The sequence below is a fragment of the Myripristis murdjan genome, chromosome 18, assembly GCF_902150065.1.
Source record: "Myripristis murdjan chromosome 18, fMyrMur1.1, whole genome shotgun sequence".
NCBI lineage: Eukaryota > Metazoa > Chordata > Actinopteri > Holocentriformes > Holocentridae > Myripristis > Myripristis murdjan.
The window spans coordinates 22,367,235-22,391,266 of record NC_043997.1 but is presented as its reverse complement, the minus strand read 5'-3'; the positions used below and the strand labels follow the sequence as shown (position 1 = coordinate 22,391,266).

The 24,032-nt window shown below is 41.3% G+C and overlaps 3 protein-coding genes across 6 annotated transcripts; 2 read left to right on the top strand and 1 right to left on the bottom strand.

Moving 5' to 3' along the window:
- The first annotated feature begins 7,024 nt into the window (after nt 1–7,024).
- On the top strand, nt 7,025–11,652 carry LOC115377116 (zinc finger protein 250). Its single transcript, XM_030077021.1, has 3 exons — nt 7,025–7,788; nt 8,688–9,005; nt 10,462–11,652. Exons 1-3 carry the CDS (start codon nt 7,155–7,157, stop codon nt 11,043–11,045), a joined length of 1,536 nt encoding a protein of 511 aa, XP_029932881.1. The 5' UTR covers nt 7,025–7,154; the 3' UTR covers nt 11,046–11,652.
- Nucleotides 11,653–13,011: 1,359 nt separating this feature from the next.
- On the top strand, nt 13,012–18,529 carry LOC115376772 (protein c-ets-1-B-like). Its single transcript, XM_030076533.1, has 8 exons — nt 13,012–13,030; nt 13,352–13,471; nt 14,041–14,244; nt 14,568–14,642; nt 14,762–14,953; nt 16,592–16,816; nt 16,902–17,020; nt 17,685–18,529. The coding sequence occupies exons 1-8, from the start codon at nt 13,012–13,014 to the stop codon at nt 17,898–17,900; spliced, it is 1,170 nt and encodes a 389-aa protein (XP_029932393.1). The 3' UTR covers nt 17,901–18,529.
- A 3,614-nt stretch (nt 18,530–22,143) lies between these two features.
- On the bottom strand, nt 22,144–23,923 carry zgc:112271 (bolA-like protein 2). 4 transcript variants are annotated; one of them, XM_030076795.1, is made up of 4 exons: nt 23,779–23,923; nt 23,581–23,645; nt 22,767–22,864; nt 22,144–22,509 (listed from the first exon to the last, which is right to left on the bottom strand). In XM_030076795.1, the coding sequence occupies exons 2-4, from the start codon at nt 23,641–23,643 to the stop codon at nt 22,410–22,412; spliced, it is 261 nt and encodes an 86-aa protein (XP_029932655.1). In that variant the 5' UTR covers nt 23,644–23,645; nt 23,779–23,923; the 3' UTR covers nt 22,144–22,409. The 4 variants fall into 4 exon arrangements, with proteins under 4 accessions (XP_029932655.1, XP_029932653.1, XP_029932654.1 ...); XM_030076793.1 differs by having other exon boundaries at nt 23,759–23,919; XM_030076794.1 differs by having other exon boundaries at nt 23,774–23,919.
- Between the last annotated feature and the right edge of the window lie 109 nt (nt 23,924–24,032).

Below are 24,032 nucleotides of genomic sequence, written 5' to 3'. Positions count from 1 at the left end.
TTTCTTTTACTGTTTTTTTTTTTTTGTTGTTGTTGTTCTATCATTTTGATAGATTTAGTGGATGGCAGGAAGAAGTCAAATTCCCCTGCCACCTTTTAGAACCCAAGACCCAGTTTTCTTTTTCATGCAGTTTATGTTAGTTTCCCCTTTAGCAACCTTTGTTTCTCCAGTTTGTGTTCTACTTGGGAGGGGAAACGTAACAATGAGTACAGTTCCAAAGGCATGAGAAATACTGAATTGAGTTGCTCAACTAAATCAAAATATTCTTCAAAAAATGTATTTATTTTGTGTCTCAAATCAAAATATGGACAATGTCTGTCACTTCATTTTTAAGATGAAGTGACACGCACACACACACCAGTAGGAATCAAAACAGGACATGCAGGGGGATGTGTCAATGGTTCAAAACTTAAACACATTATTTTCCATCTGTAATTAACCAAGTGCCTCCAAAGTATTTTGTACAATTTAAAATGACATAGTTTTGTTTCCAATGACTTTTTGGAGGGAAACTACACTTAGGGATTTCCACCTATGTCTGTAAGCAAGTCTTCCAATCAGCTTCGTTCGAGTCAGTTCAAAACAATTTTTTATATAAATTCTGAATTTCCAAAAAAGAAATCTGAATGGAAACAATGGAAAAACTGCAAAAATTTGCATGAACATTTATTTGCTTGCCTGAGGAAGATAAGTTGTGTGTTTATGTGTGTGTGCGTTTCGTCAGATTTATGTACATTAAAACAGTCAGAAACAGATAACCAGCACACAGCAAAGCTCATGAACCATAGAGCTGATATCAGACTTTCTGGGAAACTGTCATCTTTGCAGTTTTTCTCCTCTCTGTCACTATCACAAACTCTTATCATGTACGCAGCATCACCTGCGACGCACACAGTGTCCTCATCAGCTGCAGGTCAACACATATGAGCTCCAATTGCGTAACTCAGTCAGAGCATTTCTAATTTGACATGCACATAATCCAACTCAAGGTGATTTTTTTTGGGGGGGGAAACTACACCCCGGGATTTCCACCTATGTCTGGAAGCAAGTCTTCCAATCAGCTTCTTTCAAGTCAGGCGTTCACCACTAACACATCGCTCACCTTGCGGAACCAAACAACTAAAAATACCTTCTCTTTAACTTACTTACACTGAGAAAGGGGCCGGTTTCAGCAAACACAGACACGGAGTCTGTGTCAGCAGTAGCGGTTTTTGACATTTTTCATGACACATGGGGGGCGGCATGAGCACTAAAAAAAAAAAATCATCTGCGCTATAGGAGTAGCAGCATGGAAGGGCGAAAGGGAGTAATTTCGCCTAGGGCACCAACATTGGCAGAGCTGCCACTGCACAGAGCCTTCTGTTCCTGCCCAAGGAGGAGGGGGGCATGGGCTGGTCCACCTGGCGAGCAGAGGGGCTGCTTTTAGACTCCAGTTTATCCAGAGACTTCTGACTGGACCTGCTGATCTGGTCTGGAGACCTGTAGCTTGTGCCATACTGGAGTGGTGTGGTGGGCTGGGTCTGGCTGAATCACTGTTTTTAATGGACAAAATTTGAACAATATTCCACCGTTTTATAAAGGACTGTTTAAAATATGGGGGATGTTCCGTAAAGAGAGACTGAGCAGTGACTCTTTGAGAGCCTGTGGTTCATGGGACCCGGCTCCGGTGCGAAACAGGTCCAACTCTGCTTCAAAGACCTTGTGAAGCCAAACTCTTCACACTGGGACATGTGGTGGAGGTGCGTGGCCCTCACCTGGACAATGCTGCAGGCCTGGCGTCCCGCCTGGGGGTGACCGGCCTCCTGCTGAGGAACTGGAAGCAGCAGCTGGCTCACTCTGAACTCTTACTGACTGCTGATTATTGTAACGGACTGATTCAGCCTGATGTAAATGACCCCTTTCCTGAGGTCAGAATTGTACCTGTGTTGAAATGTGATGGTGTTTTGGTAAAACTGTACAATGTCACTGATAAGTTGAGCACAATGGTAGATAAAAAAAAAAATGTATTTGTTCGTTAAAATTTTGAATCAGAATAAACTGAAAGATCGAGTTGATACTCCCTGGAGAGAGCACTACATATACCACCGTTAACCAAGAGGGCTGCTGACCTGCAGTGGAGCATCCTCCATGCTGCTGTGGCTGTGAATGCATCTGTGTCTGTGATCAGTCCAGGTGTTACTGATACCTGTCCCTTCTTCCCACAGAGAGAGGCAGTCTTTCATTATTTTCTGGAGTGTGGACGGCTCTGTTTATTGTTTCAGTTTTTTACTCGTTTTTTTGCTTTGTTTGACGAGTCTTTCACAAGTCACATGTATATTCTCGGGTATAAGTATAACAGGAAGGAAAAAATCAAATGTCAATTTTTCCAATTTTCTGTTTGGTCAGGCAAAGATGGCAACCTATCTGAGCAGGAAAAACAAGTTGGATAACTTGCTTGATATTGATGTCCTGCTGATCTTTAAACGTAGGTTAAAGGCATGATTAAAAACTGAATTTAATTTCTTTGCTTTAACAAACAACCTGGAGGAGTTTAAGAAAGTGTGGTGCCTTAAGACTGTGTCTCTGTCTCAGACTCTCAGTCTCACAGTGGAGAGCTGTACACGCTGGAGAAAATTAACAACTTCCTTGATGAAACTTATGGGAAGTCTGAAAATGTCAGAGTATTTTCCAGATGCAGAGAAATTTATTAAAAGTGTGATTTTGAGAAAAATAGTAGGTGTGGATTTGTTAGATGAGAAAAACGTCATCGTCTGAAGAAACACGTGACAAGTATCAGAAAAATGATCAAGGCGAAAGGAAAAGATTCAAAAAGGTTAAGATCTCATAAGTGAAGTGATGATGAATGTGTTCCACTGGGTGCCTCTCCTCTTACTGTTTCCTCTACCTGTCTCTATCCTCTCTCTCTCTCAGCCTCTCATGCACAAGGTGAGGGTCAGCTCTCTGAATGTTAATGGTGGGAGGGATCGACAGAAGAGGGCAGTCATTTCAGAAATGATTTCACAAAAAAGGCTAGACTGGGGTTTGTGGTGGAAAGGCCAATATTTTCTGTCTCATGGGACAAATTTCTCTGCAGGTGTAGCTGTTACATCATCTCCACTACTGAGATAGTGCCAGCCAGGGTTTTAGCAGTCAGAGCAGAAATTCAGGGAATATGTTTTTGTTTTATTAACATCTATGCTCCAAACCAGGGTCTAGATAGGCTGGACATTTTTAAGAAAACAGGATTTTTTAAAGCAATGTGATCAGAGTGAATGTGTGGTGGTGGGGGGAGATGGGAATGGGAATGTTGGACAGGGTTTACATAACACAGAACGTCAAAAACAGGTGACTGAACAGTCACATCTACCCAGCCGGTTTCACTGATCATTTAGTTATTTTTGATTTTCTTGTTACACCAACCACTAACTGTAGCTCCTACTGGCATTTTAATGTCAAGCTGCTGCAGGACAGTAATTTCTGCCAGAAATTTTAAACTTTCTGGGAAATCTGGAGAGGGAGGAAGACAGATTTTAGGTCCCTCAGTCAGTGGTGGGAGGTGGGCAAGGCACATGTAAGGGTTTTTTTGTCAACAATACACCAGTCATTCCACAGTAACAGTTAGAAAAGTCATTCAGAAATTAGAAAAAGAAATCAGGGATCTAGAAAACAGTTTATTCGCTCACAACAGCACAGACAGTCACACACTACTACAACAACAACAACAGTTCTACAAGCATTTCTGGAGGTGTTTGGGAGCTCACCTGTGGGAGGCGCTACAGGAGTGCTCTCAGACTGGCCTGTTACCTGCATCCTGTCGGAATGCAGTTCTCACACTTTTGCCAAAAAAAGGAGACTTGGCTTTACTTAAGAACTGGAGACCAGTTGCTTTGTTATGCACTGACTATAAACTTCTGTCTAAAGTGTTGCCTAACAGGCTTAAAGACTTTTTGGAGGTAATAATCCACAGAGACCAATCATACTGTGTACCAGACAGATCTATTATGGACAATCCTTTTCTCATGAGGGACTTAATGGATGTTTGTAAAATGTACAGTACTGATGTGAGGATTATATCATTGGATCAGGAGAAAGCTTTTGATAGGGTTGACCATGGTTTTCTTTTTTCCACTTTAACGGCTTTTGGTTTTGGTGAGGGTTTTGTGTCTCTGCTGGGTTTGCTTTATAGGGAGGCTAGTTGTTTTGTGAAGGTGGGTGGTGGGTTGAGTTGTCCGGTGTAGGTTCAAAGAGGAATTAGACAGGGATGTCCTCTCTTGGGTCATCTGTACTCCATAGCAATAGAACCCCTTCTAAATAGACTAAGAGCTCAGTTGTCAGGATTTTTGCTTCCTGGGTTGCCTCAGCGCCCACCTCTGGTGGTGTCAGCTTATGCTGATGACGTAAATGTCCTTATTAAAGATCAAAAAGATGTAGAGGCGTTGAGCAACAGTTTAAGTATGTATGAAAAGGCATCATCAGCAAAGGTTAACTGGGAAAAAAGTGAAGCTCTGCAGGTTGGGCAGTGGTCAGAAGGAGAAATACCAGCGTTACCAGGAAAGCTCAGCTGGGGACGGCAGGGCATGAAAATCTTAGGTGTTTTTTTGGGAACAGGAGTATAAAATGAAGAACTGGGAGGGTGCCATGGAGAGAGTGTGTGCCAGAATGTCTAAATGGAAATGGCTGCTACCTCAGCTTTCCTACAGGGGAAGGGTCCTAATTGTCAATAACTTGGTTGCCTCGACCTTTTGGCACAGACTGACTGTCCTGCCTCCACCAAGGGGCCTGATTGAGGGAATTCAGAGAGCAGTGGTATTGTGGTGTCATATTGCAGCAGATTTCAAAGGAAGAATTTTCATACAAATATTGACAAAGCCATATTACATTTACATATTTATTAAATGGTGAACATATTATGATTGCATATAATTTGAATCAAGTTCAGAGCTCAATCTCTCTCTTTCTTTCTGCTCTCCTCCTTCACCTACTTCTTGAACTTGATCAGGTTGTACAAGTCTTGCTTTGAGTCATTCTTTGACATCAGCCTCCTGCTGGTCTCCTGAGCTCTGATTGCTCCATCCCTCTTTTCCAGTGAGAAGTACTTTGCTGGAGCTTCAGTCACCATTTTGACAACCCTCTCGATGCTTTGAGTGTGGCATGACCAGTTGAGCACCTCCATTGGACTGTGAATGAAGCTCTTCACCTGTGAAGTGGTTAAGGAGCAGGTGAGAGGTGGCTCTGACACTCCTGACCAGCTGATCAGGTCACTGAGGCTGGCAGCCTCACTGTTTATGTCAGGGGTCTTCCTGATCCTGACAGAGGGGTCCCCCAGTTGGGTGTTTGGGTCCCCCTCTCCCCTGATCGCCAGGATTCGCTCCACCCCAATGACCTTCTCCTTCTCAGAGCACAGCAGGGCTTGGAGGATCATTTTGCTGTGGGCATACCAAGCAGATCTTCTCACGGTTGGCATCACATGTTCAAGCACCTCCTTTCTCTGGGACTTGAGGTAGTCAAGCTGAAATAGGATGTGCCTAGGCCCCTCTATCTAGCAGTGCTACACCTTGGCATTGAACTGGCATTGAACTGTGGTATTTGTCAAATTGCACAAACTATCCCTGTAAGATGATATCCCTTTTTAAAACCAGGGAAACATTGGGTGGGCTTTTAATTTGAAAGGCTTTAAATTTCACATTTTTGTTATATCCTTTTCATCCAGATTTTTGGTAAGATTGTAGAATAATTTTCAGTGATTATACTGGAATTGATAATCCAAACTATCTGTAATTTTCTTGTAATTTCTTTACAGTTATTTTTGCTAATTGTGATGTTGGATTTTTTTTCTATTTTCCTTTTCATTTTTTTAATCTTGGTAATTTTGTGGCATATTTATGGTATTTTACACTCATCTTAGACTCATTAAAAGTAATCAAGTGACTTTGAGGTTCAGGTTGGTGTCCAATTTGTCTCCCAAACATTTATTACAAGATATTTGATTACTATTGGCTAAAAGATTACTCAGAATTTACAGCATTGGCCTACTTTGTCAAGACATTGATCAAATGCTCTTCAATTTCCTATAGATAATAGGAAATTGGGCATTAGGACATCACAGAACAGTTATGGGGACTCCTATAAAAATGGTGGGCTAAATTTGGGGTTTTTCCACAATAAACAGTACCTTTTTTTTTTTTTTTTTTTTTTTTTTTTAAAGAAGAATACATTTAAAAAGAAAACTCAGTTTTTCACCTGAAAGTGATTTTCATATGGAACAAGAAATACTGGCTGACAAGTTATAGAATAAGGATGGTCTTTTTTCTTATGAATAGTCTGTTAAAATATATCCCTGTAAAACATGGAGATTATGCAAAAGTCTTCAATATCCTCTGAAGTCTGTATGTGTTGTTTAAATGTCCACAATACACTTAGTTTTTCATATCAGTCCTGCAAAAACTAGAGCTCTGCAAGGCTTTTGCTGCACACAGGGATACACCTCGGGGGATTTCACTCTGGAATCAATTTGTGGATCATGAGATAAATTTAGGCCTGGCCTCTGCCTAATCCATGCTTAATTACTCATCACATTAATGAAATTTCCTTTAAACTAATTCATCATTCTACGCAGCTAAAACCTAAAATGTAAAATCTTAATGCAAACTTTTGACAAAACGTGCTTTTTACAACTGAAAATATTGAATGTTTTGTTTTACTTTGGAAAAATGTATTGTTTGGTCTCTTGGACAATAATACACCCAAAAGAACACGTGTACACCAAAGTTAATTATGGCCAAAATTCTATATTCCTAAAAGTACATTTACTGGTTAAAAAAAAAGCCGTTTTTTTTTTTTTTTAGCAAAGAGTTTTTGCTGAAGTCGACACTCAAAAGCAAAACTTAACTGCCAGTAGTACATTTAAAACCCTTTTTTTTATTCCACATTAAATGTACATTGTCTTGTAATGTATAATCTGTAGCCTGCTTGTAACGCACATTGTTTTTGTCCGCAAAAAAAAAAAAAAAAAAAAAAAAAAAAAGCACCAGGTTTGGGTTTGACCCCCTACGCAGCGAGCGGAAGTGAACCCTGCCGCTTCTTCTTCGCACAAGGCAACAACAATTAATGTCCGTCCTCTCTGTGCTGAGTAGTTGTGCTGCACTTGGCTCCGCTTATGTGCCTTTGAGTCCGTCATGAAGCCTCAGCTGAGTCGGGGCAGAAAGCCCCCGTCCCCGGCCTCCGCAGCAGCCGCCGGCCAGCAGCTCTCCCTGGCTTTCCACGACGAGCTCGTCGCCACGATCCACGGAGCGTTTGAGGTGGCTGTGGACATCGCAGTTCTGGAGGTGACCAAACTGGTCGGCCAGGCAATGGGAGACCTCCAGCTCCAGATGCAGCGGGAGAACGAGTCCCTGAAGCAGCGGCTGCAGAAAGCCGAGGAGACGCTGGAGTGTGTGCGCGGGTGCACGGGGGAAATAAGTGGTAATGTTTCCGCAAAGCAGCTGGTGAACGCCAGCCGCAAGCCCCAAGACTGTCCACCCGCGGGGAACCCAAAGCAGGACTGCGTGCGGCTAGGTGGCAGCACCCCTCTAAAGCAGGCAAATCCACCGCCTGACCCCCAAGACAACCATGCAACCAAAAACGAAGCTGCACAGCCAAGCACAAACGCCGACGTGAAGAAGGAGCCGGTTAACGGCGCCGCTGTGGACCCGGAGGAGGAGCAGAGCCACGGCTACTTCAGTGAGATCTGTGAAAATGGGCAGATCCACTCCAAGGAGATTCCCAGCTGTGCCTCGAGAAAACCAGCTGTTTATGGTGCCTTGCTCACTGGTACGTAGATGCTGCACTATTTTCTGTTGGCCGCCTTCTTTCCAATAAGGCCTTGTCAGGTGAGACAGAATATAATAGGTCACAATCATAAATTGAGGTTGTTTTTAAGAACTGAAAACAATAAAAACATCAACATGGACCAGAAATAGTTGCAGAGTTATATGTTGCCCACTATTTAGTACCTTGTCAAACTTGTAGTCAGTGATTGTAATCAAGCAATCAAACTCAGTCAGGTTTTCTGATTACTTTCCATATTTGAGTTATAAAGGTATTGCTACAGATAAAAAGTGAAAAATAAAGGACAGGACATTTTTCTTCTGTGCCAAAAAGATGGAACGCTTGTCACTGTTTAAATAGCCTTCATGAAGTTTCCTTCTTCCATATAAAGGTGCACTGTGCAAAACTGAAGGTTCATTTAGACTCAGCTGACAAGAAATGTAAATTAAGTGCCAGTCTCTGTACATATTGTGTTTGAGTGGGCTAAAAAAATGAAATTTCTTGTTTATTCCACAGAATTTTTTTGGTCAGTTGCATCTAAAGGGTCCTCATCATGAGTCTGGTTATAAGAACCATGTACAATCAATCATAACACTGGTCTGTGTTTTTGTCTCAATCTAAAAGGTCCTCACTTCAGTGCAGTTTTACATAGTGCACCTTTAAATGTATTTCCCAGAAGTAATTCTCAAATTTTTCATAATTTGAGAATTACTTATTATATATACGAATTACATCATGTATCTGCAATCAGAACATGATAATTGATGATTTTTAGGTAACACAACAAATGTGCCTCTGCTGTTATGTTCTGAATAATACTGACCTTTTAAAAACAGACTGTGTTCCCTTTAAATCTCAGACGACCTCTTGCATATTGCCCTCTCTGGTCTTGTTTTCCCCAGAACCCAGTGAAGATGTTTCCGACTTATGTGTGGCGAAGGTGGAGAGCCCTCACCAGACGTGCCAGGACCCAGCAGCTCAACACAGAGACTTGCTGCCGCTCCCTGGCGGGGCTGACACATTAACATCGGAGCAGGTCTCGGTGAAGGAGGAGAGAGCAGCAGAGATGGGAGACACTTCGGGTTGCTGCTTTGACTCGATCGGAGCAGAGGATTTTGGCCCGGAGAGTCTGTCTCTCGTCCAGACCAAAATGCTGGAGGAGTGGAAACCAGAGCTGCTGGATGTTCAGAGCCAAGAGGCGGACGAGCTGCTGGCTCTGGGTAAGAAAGACAGCAGTGAGCTCCTCACACAGCCACAAGATGGCCCTCTATGGTAACAGATGCCTCAGTAGGGTTTTCCTGCCAGTTCATCACAGCTGCTCATGGCATTGTGTCGTTTTTCACCCACAGCAACTCTGAGAGCCTCAGTGCTGTGGCTTTGCTACACTAGGAGTCAACACCATGAACCCAATAACAAGATCCACATAGTTTTTAAAGCGACAGCTCCTATGAAAATCTCATTTAGTTTAGTGTTAGTGTGTTCTTAGACCTTTCAGTTTATGAGTCTGGGTAGTTTGCTTTCAGTTAAGGACTATGGATGAAGAGCAAAGGGTTGCTTTTCAACACAACCATGACAGTAAATAGTAAATCAAGTATAATATAGACAGTTTTTTTTTTTTTTTTTTTTTTTTTTTTTACATTTTAACTAGAAATCACTCAGGCCAACATTATGCAGTTGTCCCAACATGCCAGTTCCACATGTTGAATATAACAAAACTTAAAGCCCCAGTTTACCTCATAGGAAGTGGAACTTTTAGGGCATAAAGATGTCCTAACAAGGCTCAGGACATGGTTATTCGGGTTCCTGTGGGGATCTTTTTGCAAGCCTCAACAGGCAAACTTTTCTTTTGTCTTTTTTACTTCTGATACCTCCCTGTCTGTGATTGGTCCTGACATCACTTGGCCAGCTGTGTCACCAGTGACACCAGGGGGCAGATTTCAATTGTAGTTTTGGCTCATTTTCTACTTCAGGTGTCTTTGGGAGCAACACATCACTTTTAGCATTCTTGTGCTAAGAGAATAACCAAATATGTTATATTAAACTTGGAAACTATAAAAAATGATTGGAATGGAACCCATGTTGAAAAAGGAACAAAAACTGTTTTTATTGCAGCCCTAAAATAAGCACCTGTCACAGCTTTTATATACTTTTCGCCTTTTGGGAAACCTGTTTTCCACGTTGAAGGTGCTGCTCTCATCCAAAATTAAACATGACATGTTGACAAGTGTAGGCGTAGTTTGCTAGTCTCTGGTGTGGTGTCATGTTTCCCATGTCAAACTGGCTTACAGTACAACAGGCAACTCCTGACCATTGTGTGCCCTGTCCTGGCATGGAGTGGCACAAAAACAGTTCCAGTTCTCACTCAGGCAGTGTACTACGCATCCATGTTCCAGGATGTGTCCATCAGGTTCTGTCATTGTTTTACCTTACATTTTTCAAAGTATACTGCTTCGAACATGGCAAGTTGGTGAGAGATCCTGTAACAAATAGATAAATGGGATGTTGTGTAAACATAACCCCGGTCCAGGTAATAAATGGTAATGCATGCCACATTTGAGTTTGTATGGGTTTGTTATGGTGTAGAACATATACGTTTTTCTTGTGGTATTAAAAAGCCTTAAATTTGATTTTTAAAATTGTGCAGCAATACTGATGGTACTTCTGATTTCTCCACAGCTCATCCTCCAAACATGACCACCAGTGTCTCAGCAGCCAGTGATCTTCCACCCGTCTCCTCAGAGTTCCCCGACATCTTCCAGCCAACAGAGCCAGCTGCCATCCCTGCAGACCCGCCGCAGGTTTACGGAGTCAGCATCCGCACTGGTCGTAACCTCGGCCACCCCTCCACCGGCATCAACGCCTGCAAGATCTGTGGTCAGACCTTCCAGCAGCCCAGCCTCCTGCGCAGGCACTACGGCCAGTGCCAGCAGAGGCTGCAGCAGGGGTTTCGGCAGCCCGTCCAGGGAACCAAGAGGACCAAACTGCAGCTTTACCCTCCAGGCTGCAGCCCCTTCCGCTGCACCGAGTGCAACCGAGAGTTCAACCGGCTGGAGAACCTCAAGACCCACCTCCGCATCCACACCGGGGAGAGGCCCTACACCTGCTCCGTTTGCTCCAAGTGTTTCCGTCATTCTGGTGCGCTGACCCGGCATTTCCGCATCCACACCGGGGAGAAGCCCTATGTCTGCGGACAGTGTGGGAAGTCTTTCCGAAACTGTGGAGGGCTAAAATTTCACCAGCGATCCCATAGTAGACAATGATAAAACAGTTTGTCTGATACGGGGTTTTTAAAATCAGTACCAAGACTTTTGGATGGAAGCTGTTAGCTGATACTTTCTGCTGGTACTCAGTATTTCAAAGGAAGATCATTATCCATTTCTAAAATCACTTTATTGCAGGTACGCAGTTTTGAATAAACTCTTTCTATGCCTCACTGGCATGATTATCTCTGCTGAGACATCTGACATAAAAATAATACTAGCAGTGGTCAGGGAGGAACATCTGTCATATCAGAGGGACCACACTGACCATTTGATATCTGTATTTACCAAAAGGCCAAGATCAACTGGATATGTCAGTAAACTGCAGTGATGTATCTGGCTCACCCTCGATGACAGTGCCTGTCTGGACGGTTATGGAGAGAATGAGGATATAAGATCCATCAGCCCCTACAGCTCCACTGTATTGTCTGGATTGTTTTTATTTCACCGTTTTCTACCATGCTGTCCTTTTTGAATCTCATTTTTAGAAGAATTTGCGCAACAATCTTAACAAATATTAAAGTTTAAAAAAAAAAAAAAAGCACCATATGGCATAAGCTATTACGGAATTTCAAAGTGCATCTTACTGAGCTCACCTCTGTTATACCACTAAATGGTACATCACTTGAATGGACTTTAAAAGACTGTATAAATGTGATGTGAAACTTAAAGGGATAGGTCACCCATTTTGAAAAATTTATATTATTTAACCTCCCCCCTAGCTGTACTGTAGGACAGTAGTGGTGCTATCTTCCCCTCATTGTTACTGAGTGCTGGATACTGGCTGGATGCTCCAAATGCTAACTGTTAGCCTCCTGCCATTGAGGTGGACTTCCCCCCAGCTAACACTCTTAATAACCAGCATGTGGAGTATCTGGCCAGCAAACTATCCCTTTAAGGCGCGTTTCCTTAGATAAAATGATACAGTGACGGGATACCACAGGATAAAAGGCTCAAAGAGCAGAAGCTAAATATCTGGTGGTCTGCAGTGTTAAAAATAATTTATTTAAATGAAATATTTGTGGAACCTTTCAGTGTAATGTCCTGAATTGCTTACTTTGATACTCATTTAAGGATGTAGTTATTAAAAAAAGTCACTGGTCGACACTTCTAGTATTTGTGTTTTTCCTTTAAAACTGGAGTAAAGTGGCACTCTAGTAAGTAGTGTTTCATTTATACAAAAAAATTTATTCATTTAAAAGTTGAGAGACACACACGCCTACGATCCCAAACACGCATACGGGGTCCATACATATTGCTCCTGGTCATTGAAATTAATGCAATTAAGACAAATTAAAGACAACAACAAAAACTCATTTGATAAATATGAAACTGAAATAAATGCTATAAATAGAATGGATATTGCATTTAAAATATATATATTCATCAACATATATTGCATTTAAAAGGTTATATACTGTATGTATATATGTACACATGTATGTATATATGTATGTGTGAATATGTGTGTATATACATACATATATGCATGTATGTATGTATATATGTAAAAATTTTAATAAAATTTACATTTTCTAAAATACAATAAATAATATTTATTATTCTATATTTTAATTTAAATTAGAAGGAAAAACATCACAAAATTAAAGGAAAAAGAAATTGTGTTTTTTAAAAGGGTGAAATAATACCTTTCAAAATAAAATCCTGCCCATGGGCTGCTATGTTTACTGTGTGTTGTATTTCCTTTTTGCTGTAGACAGTAAAATACGGTGCAAGTTTGCCTCTAGCTATCATATCACTTCTTCACTTCAGCCAGTGGTTTGATAACACATTTTAGTTATCTGGCCTCAAACCTCAGACCGGAGCCCCGCCCATATCCACATGATTGACATGTGTCTGTTCCAAGCGGCTCCCTCCTTCCCTCCCATCCATCATATTAAAGCACCATCTCTCCCTTTGTGGGCTCACTTTCCTCCAGCTGACCCCCGTTCCCCAGCAGACCAGGATGGACTGGAGTGCGTACGGTGAGCCACCTGTTCCATCTGCTCAGCATTTCACCTTCAAATGAAAATCATCTCAAACTGCCAAGCTCTTCTGATGAATTTGTGGCTGGTTAAATGTGCTTGTTCTCTATGACATGTTGAACTTGGCAGAAGGTTTGGCAGAGGTTGTGTAGTTTGAACTATGAGCAGGACATTAAAAAGGACTGTGAATGCTGTCAGTTGATATGTTTTAGAGTCATGGTGATGTTTCCTTGAAGTAAAGTAAGTTGAAGGCATTATTTGTCTGATTTATTGTAAGAAAGTACCGGCTGGTCTTACTGCTGCTTTATCTCTGACCAAAAGAGCCGGACAGCCTGGTGGTCCCTCCTCTCAGCCCGACCAGTAAGGAGGTCCTGAGCCAGGCACTTAGGGCCAGTTTCGCTGGTTTTGCCCAGGAGAGAATTAGCCGACACTTCCCACAAGGTACCGGCAGTCCCACCTGGAGAATATTTTAATATGATCATTTAATCCTGTGAAACTCAGTAGCTTCTCTTGTTATTTTAAACCTTTTTGGCAGAATTTTCTGCTAATTTAATAGTAATTTTCTTATAACTGAATTTTAAATATTTATAATTATTATAAAATGTTTTATTTTCCAATTTCAAGTTATTTATTATTTATTATTATTAAGTTATTTATTATTTATTCAAGTTATGTCTTATTGGCTAATTTACTCATCACATTTTTTCCACATTTTGTGAGAAATCAAATAAATTTGCTCGGGTTTCAAACGCTTTATTGTATTTTGTGGCAATTTTGTTTTTGCTAACTTTCAGATCATTCTCATTTTTTGGATTTTTTTTTTTCTTACCATTTTTTCAAATTTACAATTTTTTTTGCCTTATTTCCCTATGTTTTGTTCAGGTTTCAAAGGATTTGAAAAACTTTTGTGTGCTAGTTGAAGAGGTTATACCAATACATGATCATATCATTTCTTGGTAAATTGTCAGCTGCAAAAATGATTGGATAGCTCCGTATATGTTGGTGTGCAGATGTGACCTTGTGGTCTCAGTGGGAGGTGAGCCACTGGCTGGACTGGTGCCAGGCTGAGTTTGGCCTCCAGAGCCTTGGCTCCGGCCTGAGGGGCCTGCGAGGCAGCGAGCTCTGTGGCCTGGACAGAGAGGCTTTCCTGGGCCTGACGTCTGACTGCACCGCTGGAGAGATCCTGTGGGAGCACCTGGACACCATGCGCAGAGGTAAAACCCTCCCCAAGGAAGAGGTCCAACGCTTCTTCTTTTTCTTTTATTAAACTACAAGGCAAAGAGCGGCTTCAGCAACTCCCTTTGCTCACCAAACCCAAACAGAAGGGCCCGCTGTTTAAAACATGACCACATACAATGAATTCCTCATCATTCAAATCCATACCAATCCAAAAATGTGACAAACTCTATTCTGTAAATAAGAGACTTTTTAACTGAGTAGAGAAGCATTTATCCTCCTTTGCATCTTTGTCTGTGTCTGAAAATTTGTTGATGCTGTTTAATATTTATCAAAACTTGTCATTTCAATTGAATTCCAGAGAGTGAATATGACTGGAGCTCTTCACTAGCTGCCTGGATAACGCCGTCGTACTGCCAGTCTCAAATAAACAAAGGTATCTGTGACTTTTATATTTTTGTCTACCTTAAAACTATAATTCACACCATTTTCCCGTGTTTTACGTGTATTACTGCATAAACGGGTTTATAATGCCCGAGTGTGTGTTGTACCCAGATAATTATTCATCTTACGTCGAGGAGCATGCAGACAAGCCGAGCTACCCTCTTCAGTATCATCACACAGAGAGCACAGACCTCCATACTCTGGTCCCTGTAGCTGTGCAGTATCAAGACTACTACCGGGTCAAAACAGAGGGTCTTCACAAGAATATGGCCTCTTTGCTACAAGAACCAGGAGAGAATGGGGGTAAGAAAATAACATAAATAATTAGTGGTGTCAAATTATCGCGTTAATTGAGATTAATTAATTACAGTCATATTTAGCGCGTTATGTTTTTTAATCGAGTTAATCTAATTTTTAATCTCTAACTTTACTTTTTGTGTTTGGGCTTGTTTAGCATAAGCTGATAGGCTCCTATTGTCAGGCTCGAACTGTACATCGGGAGATTTCCCGAAGCGCCGGCCTGTCACTGGCCCGGTGGCCTGCCCGTCTTTTTTTTTTTTTTTTTTTTTTTTTTTTTTTTTTTTTAAGTCAGAGAGACAGGCCAGGCCAATCAGAGGCCAGCAACCTGTGAAGAGGTGAAGACATGATTGGTTTGTTTTGATTAACACCCGCCCCAACAGTCCGAGTCCGTTGTAAACAGGCAGCGCATGTTGAGGAGGGGGTGTCGCGACTCGTGTGTGTGTGTGTCTGACTGTGGAGGAGAGAAGAGGAGAGAGGAGGTGGAAGAAAAGGTTGCGTGATCGAAGTTAATACATTACCGTATTTATCCGAATATAAGACAATATTTTTTCCATTGAAAATGCCCTGAAAAAACGCCCTCGTCTAATATTGGGGGTCTAAGCAAATACACATGTATTGTGCTTATGTAAACCAGTAGGTAGGCTCGCCTGATGCCGCGATTACCGGCGAATGGCCGCATTGCGCAGTCATTGCAGCCGCGTATGAACAAAAATTGATATGGCAGTAGGCTATGTGTGCGCCGCTCACCTGTCAGATCCGGCAGACCAGACCCGGTGCCGCGGCCGGCTCGCCTGATGCCGACCGGTGGCTTTTTTATTCAAACAAGATTTTGTCCATATAATTTTTTTTTTTTTTTTCTCCAAAAAAGGGTCTTGAAAAAGAGGGGTCGTCCCCCCGACCCGCATCGGACTGATCTGCTACAATAATGTAATGAATTTAAAGGGAAATACCTCAAGTTGAGGGCTTTTCTCAGCAATTTTAGGTGAGATTAAAAAAGAGATTAATTAGATCAATTAATTAAAGATCATAATTAATTAATCTCTCAATTTTTTTAATCTCTTGACACCACTATAAATAATATTCAAAACAGATTTTATACCTAGAAAGAGGTAAATAAGAAGATAGCAAGCTTTGCACTTGTATCACAAACCTCTAAAGAGTGTTGGGTTGTATAGTTCCCTGGCCTATGTCACTGCCTGCCACCAGATTGACTATCCAGATATTACTGCTGGCTACCCAACAAGCCAACGTTATACCTCAATACCTTACCTTATACCAGTACCTTTATACCTCTATTTTTATGCCAAATATCTCAGTGGCGATACAATATATAAGATATGACCTTGGGTTCACACCTTAAATTTTGCGTGTAGCAGCAGTGAAAATTGAGCATTCTTCAAAAACTAGCATAATAATACCAACTGGACATAAAAAATGCAGTTTCTTCACAGAATATTTTTTTGATCAGTAAAGATTAATCACTTTTAGGCTAACCTTAACCCTAAGTTTAATAGTGTCCATATAATTTCCCTCTGAGATATTAATATCACGTATGTTCGTATCTAGATAACAATATGATAACTATTATCCAGCTCCACCGTGTTCCCAGTAACTCATGTTTCTCCACTGTTGTACATCCAGAGACAGACTCAGAGGTGGAGATGGTCCACAGTGAAGACACCAACATGGCGGGCTCTCTGTCCTGGACCGATCCACTCCAGGACATAGAGCCAGGACTGGAAGAGACCGTGTGTGAAGAAGACTTCACCTTACCACGGCCACACAGGAGCTTCAAGGAGTTTGTGGGCAACAAGACTGATCTGGGCAGAGCTGTGATACCAGCAGCCATCCTTGCTGGTTACACTGGTGAGTCACACCAGTGAGTTTTGACCACATGTGATGATCTATGCAGTGGATAATCAAACTGATTCTTCCTGTTCTATTTCAATAGGAAGCGGCCCCATTCAGCTGTGGCAGTTTCTGTTGGAGCTTCTGACAGACCGCAGCTGTCAATCATGTATAAGCTGGACAGGTGATGGGTGGGAGTTCAAGCTGACAGACCCTGACGAGGTACATCAGAAGTCCACTAGGGTTTGGACGATTTAAGTTGCATGTAGCCTTTGTTTTTGCTCATATTCAATATCTATACAAATATGACATTTATTGAGCATATCCCCAAGAATTTTGTTCTTATCAGGGCGGAAAAGCCTTTAATCTCAGAAAGAGTTTTTGTCTGGGAATACTACCCCCTCTCGCCTGGCTCCATATCTTTTTTCTCCCTGCAGTGGCCCTGATACACCGCCGTACATTTCCATTTGCCATTCATACACACACAAATGCCGAAATAAAATATTCACCTGTGTTGGCAGAAGGATCTCACAATTCCTCTTTAAGTGACCGTTAATCATATTGCAACTGTATTTCAGTTATTGTCAAATATTGCAATAATCAGATTAAGGAATTTACTGCCTTAAATGGGTTAGGATTAAATCTTTAATGTGCATTTAAACATAGTGTGAAATCATGTAGAGGCTAGCAGAGGCTGCCAATCTTTTGGCAATAGTCTTGTTTGTTTACAGTATTTTTTACTACATAAAATTGTTTAAGAATAATTCATGTTAAAATGCTATCAAAAGCATCTCTAAAAACTACTTATGGATTACAGAAACTTCTGTAGCTCCTCATGGCCATCCTGCTGCTCTCCTCTGGCATCACTGTATGGTTTTGTCTCCAGGTGGCCCTGCTGTGGGGTCGCAGGAAGAACAAACCCAAGATGAACTACGAGAAGCTGAGCCGCGGCCTGCGCTACTATTATGACAAGAACATCATCCACAAGACCGCGGGCAAGCGCTACGTCTACCGCTTTGTCTGCAACCTGCAAGGCCTGCTGGGATACGAGCCTGGGGAGCTGCACAGCATGTTGGACGTCAGTAACAAGAGTCGTGAATGACATCCAAAGAAACTGGCAAAAAGGAGCAAAGAGACATGACAGATTGATATGACTTGGCTTAGGACTCTTATCACTGACATTATGTGTGAGGGTAAACCAGTTGAGGCCATGTGGGTAATACACAGTGTGTAGGGCTGTGTACATGTGTTGGAGGACCTGACGTGGTTCTCAACCTTGACAGGTGAGACGTAGCACTTTAAATTAATTGTTTAGTGACTGACAAATAATAAAACCTCTGTATGAATACTAGGATAGATTGTCCTGCCGATATATTTGTACAGTGCTGGCCATTTATTAAACTAACCAATCACTGTGGTCCATGTATGATATGACGGTTATAATGCAGTTTGACTGATTATAGGCTGAATGTAGAATTGAATAGAATAGAATCAATACCAAACTGGTTGTCTAAAAGAAGCCCTTGACTTGAATTGATTCTAATGTGACATTTTTGTCAGATTCAAGAATACGTGAATTTGTTTTAGTGTTAATACAAGCAAACATGTTATCCTCCAGAGAGCATGTTGAAGTGTCCTTGAGCAAAATACTAAACCCCTAACCTCTCCTGATGGGCAGCTTGGCATCTTGCATGGCAGCCTCTGTCATCAGTGTATCAACGTGTGTGTGGATGGGGGAATGTGAGACTTTGAGTTGTTTGGCCAGAAAAGCGCTGTGAGTGAGGGAATAACAGAATGACTTGTAAAAAATCAATAAAATAGCATCAATTTCAACAGGTTTGTCTGGACTGACAATGAACAGAACGGGTGTTGTCACTCTGGGCCCAAATATTGTTCAACATTGTCTCTATTTCAACAATATTTTGCTGGAGCGTCCAGCACCGGTCCTGTCTCCTGATTGGTTGTTATTTTGTCCTGCGGATCATAACAAGTCACTGTCACTATGGATGACGTATCAATCAGTTTTATGATGATGTGTGAATCTGTCAAGAAGTCATAACCCTTTTTGGGATAGGACACATTCACTACTACACCCCCTTTTGGCCAAGGGGGGCTATCTCTTCCTTGGCCTATGACCAACCAATTTATACCACTGTGTGGCAAACAGATGGACACAATTCATAGTTAATTGGTAGTATTTATTGCAGTAATAGTATTGTTACAAAACGTTGGATGTTGGCACACTAGACATTGTCACTGCCCTTCAGGTTTCCAGTGGGCAGTGGAGGCTTAAAGGTTCAAGTAGCACACTTTGACTTTTGCTCATTCGAAGTATTGATTGAGAAACTACCAGAGCAGGATGAAATGTCTGTGGGCCGCAGATGGTGGAGTTTCCGAGATCAACCTTGAGTGTGAGTCCAGCAATGGTGAGCAATTCCTCTCCATGAAGTGTTTTTAAACCCGGTCTGAGAGATCAGCTGGTGGCCGGCCTAATGGAACCTAATGTATTCACGCTTGCTCACCCAACTCCCTCCCACTCACCACATATGTGAGGTGGGCTGTGTGTGGCCCGCTGGAATAGTCAGCTCCTGTGGAGAAATCAGGCGGTCTAATTTAACATCATGGATACCACACGGGGCTTCTTTATTGATTTGCCGCCCTCTAATCCTAATCCAGCAGGGGGATTTATTTCTGCTGCTATGGATTTTTAAACTGCCCCTTCCACTCCAACACAGTTTTGTCTCCAAACTGTCTTATACCTTTGTCGTGTAAATAGCAGAAGTGTTGTCATAGCAGAAGGTGGGCATGTCTGCACTATGTGGACCGTTTTGTCACTCTGTTAGGTAGAAAGAATTGTTTCCAGAAATTAGCCACGAGGCTGCTTGTCCTTCAGTCAGATAAGGACTTTACAAGCACCGAGAGATGGAGCACCTAGCAACAGTAGTCTCCATATTGGCTTTTAAAAACCTGCCAGTCAAACCAGTCAAATTCTAATATATACCTTAATGGCGCAGTATACAATATAGTGAAACTATGAATAGCCAATAGTGATTGAAATGATTTTACTCACATGAGGTAATGTGTTTTGATAGCTTCCGATGACACCAATATTAAATCAATATCATATAGCCTGTCATCACTTTGACTTTTTAGTCTTAATAATCAAAGATTTCTGCCGAGTCGAGACCTCCTCTCTAAATTTAAACTGCTCCACAGATAAACAGAAACACACTGCCTTGCCGTGCTTAACCCACGACCCAACACACACACACACACCGCACATACTGTCCCCCCGTGTCACATCTTCCATTAGCTGGCCATGGGAGGGAAAGTGGTGGAAATAATCCTCACTCTCTCTCGCTGCCTCTCTCACCTGTTCACTGAAGGATAAAATCAAATCAACATTCATCCATTTCTGACAAAGAGGGAATTTTGTTTTCACATCTATGGGACGAGATTAATCTAAATTGATTCTAAAGGAACATTTTCAAATATGCATGTCTTCCTCTTCCACCTCCTCTAATTATTCATAGTATTCTGGATTTCCGATCACTGAATGGGTGAGGGGGTTCATTGTGGCTTAAGGAGCTGCTAACAGTCAAAGACCTTCATTATTCTGTGTTGCAGCAGAGAGTTTAGTGTCCAATAACAGCATAAATGCTGTTTCAGAGGCACTTTGCAGCAACCTATTAAATATTATATGGCCAAAGTGATGAGATTTAGATATGATTGTATGTACTGTATGTACAACTATAATAGCCACAAAGAAGCTCTATGTTTTTTGATCAGTCAGCCTGCTCTTCCCAGTGGACACCTGCACCTGAATACTTATAATTTCTTTATGAAAGTACAAGTAAACTCTGATATTAGTGTAAACAGAGTATTGACAGTTTCAAAAGTAAAAGCATTGGTATTGGTCTTGAACCCAATGAGGTCATCTCAGGTACAAAATAATAATCAAAGTGTAGTGCCACACTTAGTGGTTGCCAGTTTAGTCAGTTTGGTTGTAACTGATATTTCTCAGTGGATTACTCAGAAAGACAATATGCAGAAAAAACAAATCGAACAAATGGATTTCATCTATATGCACACTGAACACAGTCATGCTTAATGGCATGCCTACATCTCTGTGAAATGCACGACATATGAACACTGGAACACACACACACACACACACACACAGACTTCTAGATGATTTGTACTATGTTCTCAGTTTAGAGGCTATTTTATGTTATTATTGATACTGACCATTATCTTGTATTTTATGGTACATTTTCTATATAATTACAATACTATAAATAGTGAGGATCATTGTTTTCAGTATGTTTTCACAGTTTCTGTTTCTGTGGTGGCTACCAGATCTTTCTGAATGCTGACAACAGTAATTTGAGCAGAGCGATCATCTGTGTGCTCTCAGTAATTGTATGTGCATTTTATTTTCAGAATGCAACATTTGCAAAGTCATGTTAAACCTCCTTTGAGTGGATAAAGGTAGGTATTTTCTACAGTCCATGGTGTCACCACCAAAAACAGCAGATATCACTAACATGGTCCACAGCACCTCAGGTGGTTGATATGTTCTGATAAAATCAATGGACACTGAGTCAGAGGCATGATCAGAGCTAATGAGAGCATCACCCTCCCTGCCAGAGCAGACCCACTGATCACAACACAGGGCTGGGGTGGAAAGCATGCAGCTATGAGGAGCTGTCAGCAGGGGGTCTGCCTTGTGTTCATGCCTGATGGGGATGTCTGTGCTTTAGGCTTCACTACACACACACACACACATACACACAGACATATAGGTGTAATGAATCTACTCATTTATATTCAGTATCCATTTTTAAGTGCTGCATGCCTGATCTGCTCTTTCACAGTTTTAATACACACTATGGTGAGAAGTGATATATGTGGCCAGCATTATTTTTTCATTATCATTAAAACTGGTATAATATGATGCATTTTAATATTTGCTCTATACTGGACAATATTTAAATGATGTTTCACTGGTTTTTCCATTTTAACAAGAGTAAAATTCTGTGGGAATTAATTTGAATTTTTTAGCATGAATATTTAAAGATATAGAATATTAAAACAAAATATCCTGTCCCAAGAATGTCAATATCAACCTTGAAAAACCCAAACTGGCTGAACACTATTTGGGTGCAACCATAAAGGATACAGCAATCCATGTCATGAACATTTATGGGTGCAGCTATTTGCAGCAATTGTAATACTGTTTAATCTTCAGAAAGGGATAGTTCCCTTTGCAGATCACAGTGCTAGTGCATTGAATGGGAGACAGGACACAACCACGATTCAATTCACTCACAACTCAACTGGTAAAGTATTGAAATGTTTTATTGCCACCAGTATGCTCCATTACATGTAACTGCACTTCACTGATTAACAGAAAATGAAGGAGCACTTGTCTGCTTCCCACATGCTGCAGGAAAAATATTTTTTTTAGTATGTAGTTGGTGAACAATGTTTCTCATGGGTACTTTAACATATGTGTTATATCATTCTTCCGACTGTGTGTGTGTGTGTGTGTGTGTGTGTGTGTGTGTGTGTGTGTGTGTGTGTGTGTGTGTGTGTGTGTGAGCCAGTGTCATTGCGATTTCTGTTTCTCCCACTGTTCTGGTGTGAGGGTCTTCTGTTCAAACGCATGGATCTCTTTCAGCTCCTCAGCCAAGCAGGTATTCACCATCCTGACAGACCAGAATCACAGTTTACACACACACACACACACACACACAGCAGCATGAGAACACATCATGATGCTTTACCAACAGATTCAAAGCCCATTAGAAACACTCATCAACTTTTCTTACAAGGTAAACATCAAACACTATCCAAACAAGTTCTCCTTTTTATAGCAATAGTACATTTAATGTGGATATTATTGTTTGAGTAAAAGCAATACTGTAAACATTAATTATATGATAGCTACTCCACTGTATCCTACCTGTGTCTCTGTAACAGCTGTTTGCCCTCAAACTGGGGCGACACAACCAGAACTTTGAAGCTGGCAGCACACCGGTTGGATGACGTATCCTCCACATCCTGGGACAAAAACATAAGATAAATGTTGGAATCATCCCGAGTCACGGATTAGGATGAAATATCAAACACATACCTTCATCTTGTATGCAAGAAATATTTAATTTCATATGTTTCAGCTTTGGTGAAATCTTATAAACAGCAATGTTAGAGAGATTACTATTGTTGAAGTGAACAGACAAGACTGAAAATTCAATTTGTTCTCCAAGCAGCATTCATTAATTCATGTTGTCATATTGTTATTATAGGCATGTAGACAATTTTAGCATCAAACAAGAATTGGGATTTATGTAGATGACTGTTTTCTGTCTGTCTATGGAGGTGTAAGCCTATCTCATTTTTATCAGTAGTACAACAACATGCCATCTGGTCTTGGCTGTTCACTTCTGTAAAGTCACCCCCAGACTTCATTCAAAAATGTGTCATTTTTAACGCACCCTGGATTGTCTGCAAAAAATACACACTAGTGAGAACACAACCTAAGGCCTTCTGTATTGTCACTTTAATAAAGTCCAATTCGATATTTATGTTTTAAATTATGCATAAAAGCTCCAAGTTTCGTTCCACCAGGCATGTAGCTCTGCCAACAAACACAGCATAAAACTGTCAAAATTTTGAATGAAGTTTGGTCTGACGTTATCCCCAGCAGGAGGGCCGTACATGCGGGGGCTTGGCTGTAGTAGGAAAACATGTGCTTTGAATAACAGCCTTCAACCTACCACATGTGTAGCTCCGAGCTCCTTGGTGAGTTTATCCTTAATGTGTTCGGCTGAGACAACCATGTCTAAAAATGAATAAAAGCGCGGTGTTTTGAGTTAGCAGTTGCACTGTGGACCCTTGTATCGATTTTCATAGATTTTCAAAAACGTAAAATGAGACAGAGTGGCAGAATGGTACCGGAAATAACGTTACTTTGCCTTCACAAACACAGCGTCACTGTAGCTCAAAGGGAATGTTAAAATACACCGTTGTCACTCGGGGTTTTATTTTGAGACTCAACTGTCTTCTGGATAATTTCTGTCGCCGGGTGCGTGAAGAGGATGGAATAACCTGGAAATGATAAATGTACAATCACATTGAGGCAATGCAGCCAATCAGAGACGCTACAGAGAACATGTGGGCGGGGTTTGCTTTTTGAAGCAGCGAATCGCAAAAGAAAACTCGGGCTCCT